The sequence below is a fragment of the Pyricularia pennisetigena genome, chromosome 1 (assembly GCF_004337985.1).
Source record: "Pyricularia pennisetigena strain Br36 chromosome 1, whole genome shotgun sequence".
NCBI classification, from domain to species: Eukaryota; Fungi; Ascomycota; class Sordariomycetes; order Magnaporthales; family Pyriculariaceae; genus Pyricularia; species Pyricularia pennisetigena.
The window spans coordinates 3,698,259-3,710,559 of record NC_043740.1 but is presented as its reverse complement, the minus strand read 5'-3'; the positions used below and the strand labels follow the sequence as shown (position 1 = coordinate 3,710,559).

The following is a 12,301-nucleotide window of genomic DNA, read 5'->3' as shown; positions in this document are numbered from 1 at the left end:
CGTGGTCGACCTCTTCAGTAAAATATATATATATATATATATATATATCAACCCCCGGCGATAAATACAAGCTGAGTCGCCAAATAAGAGTCTATCCCAGCGCCATGGCCGTATTTGGTTTCTTGGGAGGAATTATTGGCTTTTTCACCCAGTGGATTTACGTAAGCCTGCAGACTCGGCTTTCCCTCTTCCCGTCATCGATCTTGGCAACCAGATAACTGATTTATGAGCAACCCATCACGCTCCAGGCCTTCTTTGCGTGGATTCTAGGCAAGTCACCAAAGGCGACATGGCGAAGAAATCTTCGCAATGCCCAAAGCTACAAGGACTGGCGCACTGCTGCCGACCAGCTTGACTCCATCTACGGTTTCGATAAATGGTATGCATTTCCACTGGTGGCTAGTTTTCCCCCTGAGATGCTGCTCGTGGATATGTCACGTGGTCCGCTAGAAGGTGATGATAGGAGACGTGAATAGACAGCCTGCCATAACCACCATCAAATGGGCCTTTGTTGACTGGAAACATGGCTGAATACAGGCGAAATGACATGAAATCAAACCTCTACGGCTGGAAGGCGGTTCAAGACCACCTCACCGAGTTACAGAGGGCAACAGGTGACCCTACCTTGCACCACACCCTTCCAAACTTGATCAGGTCGGGCTTGACACGCAACATGGGCAACATCACCTCGACAAAGCTTTATCACCGTGCTTTCGGCGGCACCAAGCACCTGATTGAGCACTATGTCGTCCAAGTCGGCATCTCCATCAACAAGGTTCTGCTGCCCGACTCATGTTCTGGGATCGAAGAGGAAGGGGAAGAGTCCACCCAAGCCGGCACGGGAGGACACCGCGGAGCACCCGTCGAGCTTGCAGTTACCCCCATCACTTCCCGACGCGTGCAAGGTCTATGGACTCTGCACGACAAAAAGACGGCCGCCGCCGACTTCCAGCGATCCTTTGGTCACACTTGCTTGATCCTCCAGGGTGGTTCCATCTTTGGCATGTGCCATCTCGGCGTCGTCAAGGCGCTGCACGAAGAGGAATTGCTCCCCCGCTGCATCACGGGCACAGCCACTGGGGCGCTCATCGCCGCTTTGGTCGCTACCCATACTGACGAGGAGCTGCCCAGGGTCTTTTCTGGTGAGCTGGTTGATCTCAGCGCGTTTGAGACTCATGCGCGAAAGACAAGTTCCGGCTCTAGGTGGGCAACGCTGTTCCGGCGCCTCCGCCGATTCGTGAACAAGGGCTACATTCTCGATTTGACCGTGCTCGAGCAGCTCGTGCGGGACAACGTGGGTGATATGACCTTTCAGGAGGCTTTCGAGCGTACTGGTAGGGCTCTCAACATTACTGTCGTTTCCTCGGGTCAGGGCGGAGTGCCCACCGTCCTTAATTATCTCAGTACGCCTAATGTGGTAAGTATTGCATGCAGCCTTGGTTTAGTCAGACATGGGGACAGCCTGATCTGGTCAAATACTCCCCCAGTACATCACTAGCACTTTGCTGACGGTCCATTCCTTTCAATAGCTCATCTGGACAGCAGCGGCAGCCTCTAATGCAGACTTGCCCTCGCTCTATGGTAGTACGACGCAGCTAATGCGTAAGGGATATGATGGGAAGATCGAACCATGGGGACCGCCGAGAACCTTTAGGCACTTTTCGCAGGCGCAATACACGGAGCAAAACTCACCAATCCGCAAAATCGGCTCGCAGTTCAACGTCAACCATTACATAGTAAGCCAGGCACGGGCATACATGCTGCCCTTTCTCAGGCCAGACATGCACGGCCCCGTATCCAGCTTCAGCTGGATTCTCAACGACCTGGCCTGGTACGCCGGTCTCGAGGTACGACACAGGCTACGCCAGCTCGACAGGTTCGGGCTGATCCCGGGCCGCATAAGGCGCCTTGTGATCGACGATGTCGTGCCCAGCGGCAGAGGTCTGACCGTCGTGCCCGACGTCAAGATGGCCGACTTTGCACGCCTCCTCGAGGTGCCCACGCAGCAATCGCTGGCGCACTGGATCAGGGTCGGGGAGAAGAGCGTCTGGCCGGCGTTGGCAGCGCTCCGGGTCCGCTGCCACGTCGAGTTGGTCATACAAAACGCCCAGGATGTTCTCGACGCGACTAACGAGGCCGAGTACGCGGATCTGGGAATGCCAAACACTGAAGGCAACGGTGCGGGTAAGGCATGACCTGGCCTAGGCGCTGGGCTTTGCAGGTGGGCGGGGGTATGTCTTGCTTTGATCTGACGGGATTTCGAGCATGGTAGAGACTGGTATCTGCCAAGGTAGCATCGTCGAGACAACTGTTGAATAACAGAGGCCTAAGCTGCCCACTTTCAGTATGGGAAGGGGGGCTATAGTTTTTTTTTTCCCCCACCTGTTAACCTTTTGCCGATGTCATTGCTAAGAAGGCAAGTGAAATGAGTTCTAAATGCTCCGTTCCAAGGCAGCATGCTAAACATAACCTCTTCGTTTGTGAACAAGATGGTGCTTTGCGTGTATAGGGCACCAAGCACCCCTTGCCGAGGCCTGTTTTGGGGGATGGGTGTGTCGATTGATGAACACATAATAAAATCACCAGCATCATATTAACTGACGACCGGAAAACATAATAGGGCTCACCGTAGCATGACGTCGGGAGCACGCGGGAGGATTAAGGTGAGGAAAGCACGGTGTGGTGGTGGTGGAGTCTATTTCCCCGGGGGCGGGGGACGCTCCCCCTCAGTAACAACTCGCATGGTTGCTGACTCGGTTCGAACCAGGCTCGAAGGCCGTTCCCACCGCCTGCAAGATATTGGCACCACCACCCCATGGTTCTTGTCTGTTCTGCAGACGTGTTGGTTTACGTGGTGGGGAAAGTAGCGGGCCAAGCGTTGTTGGGAGAGAAGGAGAGAAAAAGAGAGAAATCGGAAAGATGTTGCACCGGGCGCCGTGCTGCGCCGGGATGAAGAAACCCCTGGACTCCCCGTTAGCAAAAACTACTTCGGCAGTTGAAAGCGTGGATGGGCTTTTTTTTTTTTTTTTTTTTTTTTTTGTCGAGTGCTTTATTTTCGGGGATTTCTGGCTGGAATGTGGCAGGCACATGCGGGCAAGGCAGCCGGGTTTGGCATTGGAGACGCCGTACGAATAAGTTCAACACTGCTCCAGAACTACATAATTGTCTTGTCCATCTAGTAGTTTAGTCTAGTCTTGTCTTATACCTGCGGTCCGCGATTGATATGAGCCTCGGTCTCGTATTATGGACGTTGACCTCTTGGTGGGAGGGAGGGATTAGCTGCAGTCACTACAGATGGTGCAAAGAAATGCAGGAACCCGCAAGCATAACACCCGTAGGCTGCATCCTGCAAATTACCTCGCCATAGTAGTAGGTAGCAGTATACACTGTATGCAGTCTTGACTACTGTAAATATTATTAGGCTTAGACAAGAATATATCGGAAAATGCCGCAGTGAATGAAATAGGGGCGGCGCAGGTATCATGGGATCATCCCCAAGTGGAAACAAATCTTGATGTGTGTTTACCATGGGCACTTACACGTTCGTTCCTTGCTGGTTCGTCTCATATTCATCTTGTTCACTTGGCAGGGACCCAGCAGCAGTACCAGTTCCACCTGAGCACCAGTATTGACGGTCAAACTGTGGTGGCTTTCAGGTGGTAAATTAACAATACGTATGACATGATGGAAGATGTCAAGTTTCGGTGGTAATTGGATATCCACCATGCTATATTATTACTCGAAACCATGCCCTACAGCACGCAGTAAGTCAGGTTCACGAACCCAGAATTGAGTAGATTAGGTCCAGGTTACAGTGACATTACCTTTTCATGAAATATTCTGTACATTCTAATAACAAAATAAGAGTTGGTGTAGGGATCTGTTGCGCATCCGAGTGATTTCATGGGTACACCACTCCCCCCTTTTTTTCTGTGTTTTTAGACTTTACCATCCGTCATGTTGCAGTAGATGTTAATATCGAGGCAAACTAATTAGATGTGTGATCAGTTAATTTACTATCGGGTGCGGTGCTGACCGATGCCATGCAACCTACTCAGTAGTAATGATAGGAAATGAGGAAGGGTCAATGGTAAGAAACCCTCCCCCGAAAAATTAATAGACAGATTAACGAGGTGCATCCTAAGACTGTTGATATGAATTTCCCAAGTCTCCAGTTTTAATGGACGAAGATCAAGTATGCTATTGTTGGTTTTTTCTTTTTCGTTTGGGTGTTAAATGTATTGCAAACAAGTACATATACGTATTGGCGGCATTCGTTTTTCAACCCGGACGTGAATATCTGTTTTACTTGACATGTAACAGTTTTTTTTTTCTATTGTTAGTGTTTAGACACTTTTCTCATTGTCTATTTTATTACAACCAGCCCTGTTATTCTGCTGCTCGGAAACAGCAAAACAATGCAGTTGCAAGCCGTCCTTCCCATTGTTTTCTCGTATGGTGCTATGGCCATGGCTATTGGTCGATTCGGGGGAGGAAGACCCAAATCAATGCCATCTCCACCATCATCACCACTATCACCAGTATCAGCATTATCACCAACATCAGCATCATCAGAAGGATCCATGATGGACTATGGACAATGGCGTTCGACCTGCATAAGGCTAAAATTTACCACGGATTGTAGACTTGTTCAAGCAGTGGTGGAAGAGTTTTACAAAAATCACTGTTTGAAACTGGGCCATGTCGAGGCAGGGAAAGAGAAATCCCCATGGAAATCCTACGACAAAATCAAACCTGCCAAACCAAACCCGCAGCGGCATGACTGGTATGGTACTTTAATGAAAGCTAATCTGTATCTACAGCACACACACGTGATTTATTAAGCCCCCGCCGTCTTTTGTCTGCATTCATTTGTTACCAAGACCAAACTGTCTGTCCAGAAGTAGGCATTCGGACCAACTTTTGTCCAAATTGCAATGGAGACCTTACTCGGCACGTATAATTCGGTTCCATTCTTGACAGCGGGGAGACGGACCTAGAGTTTGGCCGACTCCATCACCTTCCTGCTAAGAATCTATTGTTTATTATTGAGCCTTGATTTTCATTTCCCAAAGCTCATAAGCCCAGAATCCACCGAGTAAAATATAAAAATAATTAATCATAATGCCACACTCAGACGCTCGTTCACTTGGTGTTTTCTCTTTCTCCCTGGACTAGAGCTTTCGACTAGCTGAGGCAGGACACAACAGGCAGACTCTACTAACTAATCCTTACAGCCTACTCCAAAGCGATCAGAAAAGAAAAACAACAAAAGAATGGTCTCTAAGCTCGTCAGCCTCTTCTGCCTGGCCTCGGCCGCAGTCTTTTCCACAGCCCAGGCCCAGTCCCAAACCTCGCCCAATTGCGATAGTGCGTGCCAGGCCCAGTTCCGCAGTGCCGTCACTAGCGAGGATGCCAACTACGTCAACCTCAACATCACCACCGACCCCTTCTACCAGACCCCGGCCAACATCTCCTCGTACGGCATCGGCGACCTGGTTAGATCACAGGACATGGACCGCGCTGCCATCTCTCGCCTCTGGACCCTCCCTGCCGGCATGTCCATGACTAGATTCTACTACGTGACCGAAGACATCGACGGAAAGCCCCTTCCCGCCACCGCCTTTGCCCTGATCCCCTACTCGAACCCCCTGGGGCCCGACAAGCCCTTCCGCACCATCGCCTGGGCCCACGGCACCGCCGGCGGCAACAGGCAGTGCGCCCCCTCCAACCAAAAGGCCTTTGAGTTCGACTGGGAGGGACCCCTGGCCCTGGCCCAGCGCGGCTTCATCGTCATCGCCCCCGACTACGCCGGCCTTGGCGCCGAGGCCCCCAAGGGCTTCATGTACGAGGCCGGCGCCCTCCACGCCCACGATGTCGTGCACGCCATCCAGGCCGCCCGTCAGACCTCGTCTCTGGGACCGCTGATGACCAAGGAGTGGGTCGTCGTCGGCCACTCCGAGGGCGGCCTGACGGCGTGGAGGACCGCCGAGCGCCAGGGCATGCCGGGCAAGGCTGTTGACGGGCTCATCGGCGCCGTCGCCGCCGCCCCGGCCCTGCGCCCGCTCAGCCTGATCCCCGAGTCCTTCCGCCGCGCCAACGGCAAGCCCGTAGGCGACGCCCCCTCCGTCATCTTCCTGCAGAGCCTCGGCCGCCTGTTCCCGGACCAGATCAAGCCCGCCGACTACTTTGGCCAGATCGTCATCGACCGGCTCGCCCTGGCCAAGGACCGCTGCCTGATCGCGGACCTGGCCCTGTTCAGCACCCTGACGGCCGACCAGCTGTACAAGGACAAGTCGTGGCTGACGCACCCGGCCGCCGTCGACTGGCAGAACCGCTACAACGGAGCCTCGGGCCCCAAGAAGCTCGGCACCCCGCTGCTCGTCGTCCAGGGCGAGGCGGACGAGCTCACGTACAGGGAGGTCGCCGAGAAGGACTTTGACGACCAGTGCGCCGCCCTGCCCGACTCGGCCGCCGAGTGGTCCCTGTACCCGGGCATGAATCACGACGGCTCCATGCAGGCCGGCCAGGCCGAGGTGTTCGCCTGGATCAACGACCGCTTCGACGCAAAGCCCACGGCCGGAAAGTGCGTCAAGAGGACCCAGAAGCCCGCCACCCAGAGGTACTCCCAGGTCAACCCCGTCTGGGCCGCCATGGCTGCTCGGGGACCCCTGCCCGCTGCTTGACGTGCCATGGGGGAAGTAACAACACTTGACCGCCGTACCTGCGTAATGTCAAGTGATTGTGTGTGAATATGAGTGACGGCTGGATATATAGGTATATGTCGCTTTCATGACTCCTGCGGAGACTCTTTGGTTTTATGTGGATGACTAGCGTTTTGTTTTGTTTGATACGTTTTTAATACTTGCAACATCCTTGTGAATTAATTTTTTTTCTTCTCGCCAAGCATGTCGTATTATATCCTGAATCATTTGTAAGTTCAAGCTCGTGTATTCGGACCTGTGAGTTTATCTGGGAGCAATATATGACCATCCACCAGGTGAACAATATTCTACTTCTCGTGTCCGCGTCCACCTTGGACTGATCTTTCTCCCTAAAGCTCGCCCAATTTGCATCTCTTTGTTTTTTTTTTGTTCCTGTTAACTACTTGCCTATTATAAGTCATGTTTCAGACAAAAGTGATGATTTCGGAATGTCATGCAAACGCATCGCCAAGTGCTCTTAAACTCCATCTTTTCGAGCCAAATCAATATGTGAACGACCCCGGAAGAACTTGCCGTTTCCTCTCGCCATGCTTTCTCCAAAGCGATCTCCAATTAGGAAAATGATCCCAGCTCTTTTTTTTTTTTTTTTTTTTGTTTTGGGTCAAGTTGCAATTATTCCACCTACCAAAATACGACTATTATACCCCAGTCGTTCTCCAAAAAAAACAAAACCCAAAATTCGCAGCTTTAGCCTGAAATGAAAAATACTACAAAGAAAAAGAAAAGCATAGACTCCATACCCTACCATCATGGTACCAGACATGTAACCGAGCCAAGTTTGATTAACCGTAATGGAAAAAGAAAAAAAATTAAATAGATAAAAAAAAAAACTAATCGAAAATGCAACTCCGGGCCACCATACTTCTGTTCCCCCCCTATCCGTCTAACCGAACCACTCGCAGTGTAAGACCGATGGGGATGAAGGAGGGGAAGAGGAGAGGGACCTGCATCATGACAATTACTCGCCTGGGCGGACCGACACCTTGTCGAAACGCGGCGATGTAGTATCCTACCCACAGGTGTATATAAGCCCAGGGAGAGGGAAGTGATGATGGGCTCCCGGTGGTTTGCTGTTCAGTCTTGTGCGTTCGTGCTTGTCGTTTTTTTTTTTTGGCAGCGGATCTCCCCAGAAACGCCGCAGTTCAGTCATTACCGTGCATCTCGGGTTTTGCTTCTATACGGTCTTGCACCTTCACAATGGCAGCAGCAACTAGAGCATTCGTACTGCTGTGCACCTTCCTGTCCTTTGTCTCGGCGGCGAGGTGCGCAAGCGGACGATGGGTAGACGTATGGGGTTCCATGCCGCAGCTCGTCGAGCCGGCAAACTTGCCCAATGCGCCGTGGGTAAGTCACACCCTGGACTCTCCGTAGACAGATTTATATGTCGAGAAGCTTTGTTTCACCTTTCGCTTCTTTCTCCTGTCAATTTCCAGAATGAGGACCTGTTCAGCTGAAACAAAAAACGGGACTTGAACCACCCCCTACCCCATCGCATCACAGAATCAAACCGGCGAGGTCTTCAGAAACGCCACCCTGCGCCAGACCATCCGCCTGTCTCTCGGCGCCCCCGTCATCCGCCTGCAGATCAGCAACGCTTTTGGCGGCTCGGACTTGCCAATCACGGCCGTGACGGTCGGCGTGACCCCTAACAAGACTGCCGGCGTCGCGGCGATCGAGGGTGACTTGCACAAGGTCACCTTCTCGGGCGGGCAGGCAGGCTTCACGGTGCCCGTGGGCGCGCTGGTAGTCAGCGACCCCATCGAGCTGCCCCTCGAGGCCCTCGACGTCCTCTCCGTCTCCATCTACCTCGAGCGCGGCCAGACCACAAACAGCATCACGGGCCACCCGGGGTCCAGGACGACGTCGTGGTTCGCGCCCGGCAATGCCGTCGAAGCAAAGGACTTTGCCGGACAGGGCGTCGACAAGACGGACCACTGGTACTTTATCTCGAGGGTCGAGGGCTGGGCGCCCGCTGGTGCTGCCACTCCTGGGGCCCTGGTCATTGTCGGGGACAGTATCACCGACGGGCGAGGCTCGACGCACAACCAGAACAATCGGTATGAAACCACCCATATACATGTTGTCATTGTGCCAAAAAGCCCCACCACCAGAAGCCTAGGCGCTAACAAACCAACGAACCAAAAAAACCAGATGGGCCGACGTGCTCATGAACCGGCTCGCGGCATCCTCGACCCCGGTCTCGGTCATCAACCAAGCAGCCGGCGGCAACCGGATACTAAACGACGGGCTGGGGCCCAACGCCCTGTCCCGAATCGACCGGGACGTGCTGGCGTCGTCGGCGCTGCGGTACGCGGTGGTGTTCGAGGGCGTCAACGACATCGGGACGGCGCCCGCGACCGCGTCGGCGCAGCAGACGGTGCGAGACCGGCTGATCGCGGCGTACGAGCAGATGATCGCGCGCTGCCATGCCAAGGGCGTCGCCGTGTTCGGCGCCACCATCACGCCCATGACCGGGCCGGGCCAGGCGTACGGCGAGCCGGCGCGCGAGGTCACGAGGCTGGCCGTCAACGAGTGGATCAGGACCTCGGGGAGGTTCGATGCCGTCGTCGACTTTGACGCCCTGGTCAGGGATCCCGCAAACGAGACGAGGCTGCTCCCCGCCTACGACACGGGCGACTATCTCCACCTCAACCCGGCTGGTTATCAGGCCATGGGGGAGGGCTTTGATCTGAGCCTGCTTGAAAAGTTCAAGGATGGTGTCTGGTCGATGCTCTAGGGCGAAAAAAGAACGTAATATCTAGACGAGGCTCTAGTGAATAAGCGGAAAGATATCAGTAATGCAGGATACCACTTTGTGAGACATGATATACTTGCCGTTGGTTAGAGCAAATGAAAGTAAATTCAGAATGCATAGGTCTCACTCACACTTTTTGATTCGCCATCATGTGGCCCTTTTCCCACCGTGCAAACTGTTAATGCTGTCAAAACTACTTCGCAAACAACGCCACAAAAAAAAAAAAAAAAAAAGCTGCTGTCCAGCTAAACACGCAAACTCGGACCCCACCGACTCAAAAAAAAAAACTTGGAATTTTGTATTATTTATTGCGCAACGAGAGTTTGGATTCACAAACTGCCATTTGCATCTGTCTACATCCACAGTCGGCACGTCCCATCGGCACCGGCCGAGATACACCAAGGTTCTGATGGGTGCCAGTCTACATCCATGACACCAAGCGAATCGATGACCCGGTGACCCTTGAGTGATTTGAGCGGCACAATGGTTGCGTTCTCCATGAGATCACTGACAACCTTGCCATGGAAGATCTGCAGCGAACCGTCGTCGCTGGCGTCTGCAAACAGTGGCAGCCCACCGCGGTGGTATTTGACGGCCCTGATGGCTTGCGGGTGGAACCGCATCGTCTTGTACGGACGAGTAGACAAGTCCAGATCGTGCCACAGCAGCCGCCTGTCGTAGGAGCCAACAATGAGGTTGTCGCCACCAGGATGTATGTCGAACGACGAGATCCACCTGGCACCGGGCTGCACCACCTTGACCAGCTCCAACCGCTGCAAGTCGTAGCAGCGGATCGTGCGCTGTGTCGCGACAAAGAAGAGCGGCCTCGAAGGGTGGAAGTGAGCGACTTGTGCAAGACCTGACAGCTTTCGGAAGGGGATTTGCGACAAGTGTTTGGAAAGGGTATGTACCGCCACCGAGCTGCGCTGACCGGATGGAGACACGGTACAGAAGTGGTCGCCTCTCCTGTGCCAGCTGATAACCTTGACGGGCGATCGTACCGTCACCTTCACGAGCACGCCCTCGTCCTCCAACCTCGCACCCGGGCGTGCCCATTTCGCTGGCGGCGCCTTGCCGTCAGCCGTCAGCTTATCTGCGCCACCAGCAGCGTGTCCAAAACCAGCATCAAGGACGGCACGGCTGGTTTGTTCGACCTCCGGATCGATGTCTGGCGGCACCATCAGGAATATCTCCTCTCCGGCGGCCGCGGCGAGGATCATGGTGTCCTTTGTCGGTCTCCATCGCACGGCGTTCACAGCCTCGTCGCTGCTGAGTTTGACGGCCCACACTTGACGAGCTGGGTTGATGAGCCATATCCTAACGTAGCCGTCGTCACCTCCTGTTGCGAGCCACAGTCCCGTTGGGTCAATTGCCGACGATCTAACACGGCCTTCGTGGCCTCTGAAGATTGCTTGACAGACGGTAGGGAACGGCTTGAGCTCCTCGGGCCTGGGAAGTTTGGGTAATAATGAGGCCGGGTCAATGTTCAACCTGTTCTTGCGTACCCTGGGCGCAAGATAGAGGTCCAAGCAACGCTCAAAGCGCTCCTTGACAAAAGTCTCATAGCCGGGTACCTTCCTTAGGGCATCGAACTTCTGCGGCAGATACTCCTTTTCCCTGTCCTCGGGATCCATCTTCTCCCATTCCTCCCTCTCTGCCTTTGTCGGGAGGTACTCTGGCGGCGGATTGTAGCTCATATCGTAGCCCGGCGGTGCGAGCTTCGGTGCCGGTATGTGCATAACGTGGGGGTCGCGTGGCTGCTCATCCTGCCATACGTCGTAGTATTTCTCTTCCTTGTCCTCTTCCTCCTTCTCGCGCTCCTCCTTCGACTTGTACGGCTGTATGCGGCCCTCTCTGATGGCGCGAACAAGTTTCATGACTCTCTTTGCTTCATGTTTTGAGGGAATGAATCTTCGCTTTGGTTCAGGGGCAGCGCTCAGGGGCATCTTCTCCTCGATACCGGTAAAGTATTCGACCGTGTCCTAATCAAGCTTTGTCAGTTGGGTCCTAGGCATTCTGGGAAAAGGCCGACGTAATGCAAGCTTGAGTCCGACAACTTACAGGATAAGGATCGTAGCCCTCTTCAGGGATCTCGTTCATCTGGACACGCTTCAGAAGCTCAAGCTCATCTTGGCTCAAGTTGAGTGGCTTTCCAGTGGACGGATCCGTCAAGCCGGTCCAGCCCTTAGGTATCTCAATACTGTCTAGTAGAGAATCCAGAGCCTGTCTCCTCTCTGCCGGACGCATAAGCTTCTTGCCGTCGATCGTGTAACCAACATGGGGGTACGCCTCGTAGAAAGACAGCGGGATGTCGCCAATTCTGTTCTCCTCCTCCTTGTCCGAGTCGTCTGAGTCGTAGACCGGGTCAATCTCGTCGTAAACATAGCGTATACCGCCATTCGCATCCTCGACAACCCTGTAGTTTGGTCTTTCCTCGTCGTCTGCCTCTGGTTTATCTCCTGAACCGCCATTCGCGCCATCTTTGGCCAATTCCTTGTTCAGCGCATCGTCGTCCAAGTCGTTGAGGCTAAGATCTTGCAAATCTCCAATGTCTTGCTTGTCGTCATCTTCGTCGTCTTCGTCCTCATCCTCGTCCTCCTCGTCTTCCTCGTCCTCATCCCCTGAAGCTACAAAATCGCTGTCGTCCTCGCTCTGAGAAAGCGCGCCGTCGAGGAGCCCATCAATGATTTCGTCATCCGATAGCTCCGTGGCCTCGACTGACTGCTTTCGTTTCTTGGCTGGTGCTGTGGGGGCCATCTTTGGTGTTGATACCGAAAATATTTGTTGCGATTGATTTATATGAACCAAGCAGCGAACCCAA

General features: G+C 53.6%; 4 protein-coding genes across 4 annotated transcripts; 3 read left to right on the top strand and 1 right to left on the bottom strand.

Annotated features, from left to right (window-relative positions):
* Positions 1-104: 104 nt before the first annotated feature.
* Positions 105-2,195, top strand: PpBr36_07656 (uncharacterized protein; the record flags this gene model as incomplete). The annotated part of the gene is made up of 4 exons (XM_029894791.1): positions 105-161; positions 249-379; positions 538-1,417; positions 1,530-2,195. 4 exons carry the CDS (start codon positions 105-107, stop codon positions 2,193-2,195), a joined length of 1,734 nt encoding a protein of 577 aa, XP_029748163.1.
* A 3,081-nt stretch (positions 2,196-5,276) lies between these two features.
* On the top strand, positions 5,277-6,686 carry PpBr36_07655 (uncharacterized protein; the record flags this gene model as incomplete). Its single annotated transcript, XM_029894790.1, has 1 exon — positions 5,277-6,686. The coding sequence occupies one exon, from the start codon at positions 5,277-5,279 to the stop codon at positions 6,684-6,686; it is 1,410 nt and encodes a 469-aa protein (XP_029747929.1).
* Positions 6,687-7,922: 1,236 nt separating this feature from the next.
* Positions 7,923-9,462, top strand: PpBr36_07654 (uncharacterized protein; the record flags this gene model as incomplete). Its single annotated transcript, XM_029894789.1, has 3 exons — positions 7,923-8,069; positions 8,226-8,782; positions 8,877-9,462. 3 exons carry the CDS (start codon positions 7,923-7,925, stop codon positions 9,460-9,462), a joined length of 1,290 nt encoding a protein of 429 aa, XP_029748440.1.
* Positions 9,463-9,833: 371 nt separating this feature from the next.
* PpBr36_07653 (uncharacterized protein) lies at positions 9,834-12,237 on the bottom strand (the record flags this gene model as incomplete). The annotated part of the gene is made up of 2 exons (XM_029894788.1): positions 9,834-11,462; positions 11,542-12,237. The coding sequence occupies 2 exons, from the start codon at positions 12,235-12,237 to the stop codon at positions 9,834-9,836; spliced, it is 2,325 nt and encodes a 774-aa protein (XP_029748435.1).
* Positions 12,238-12,301: the final 64 nt, after the last annotated feature.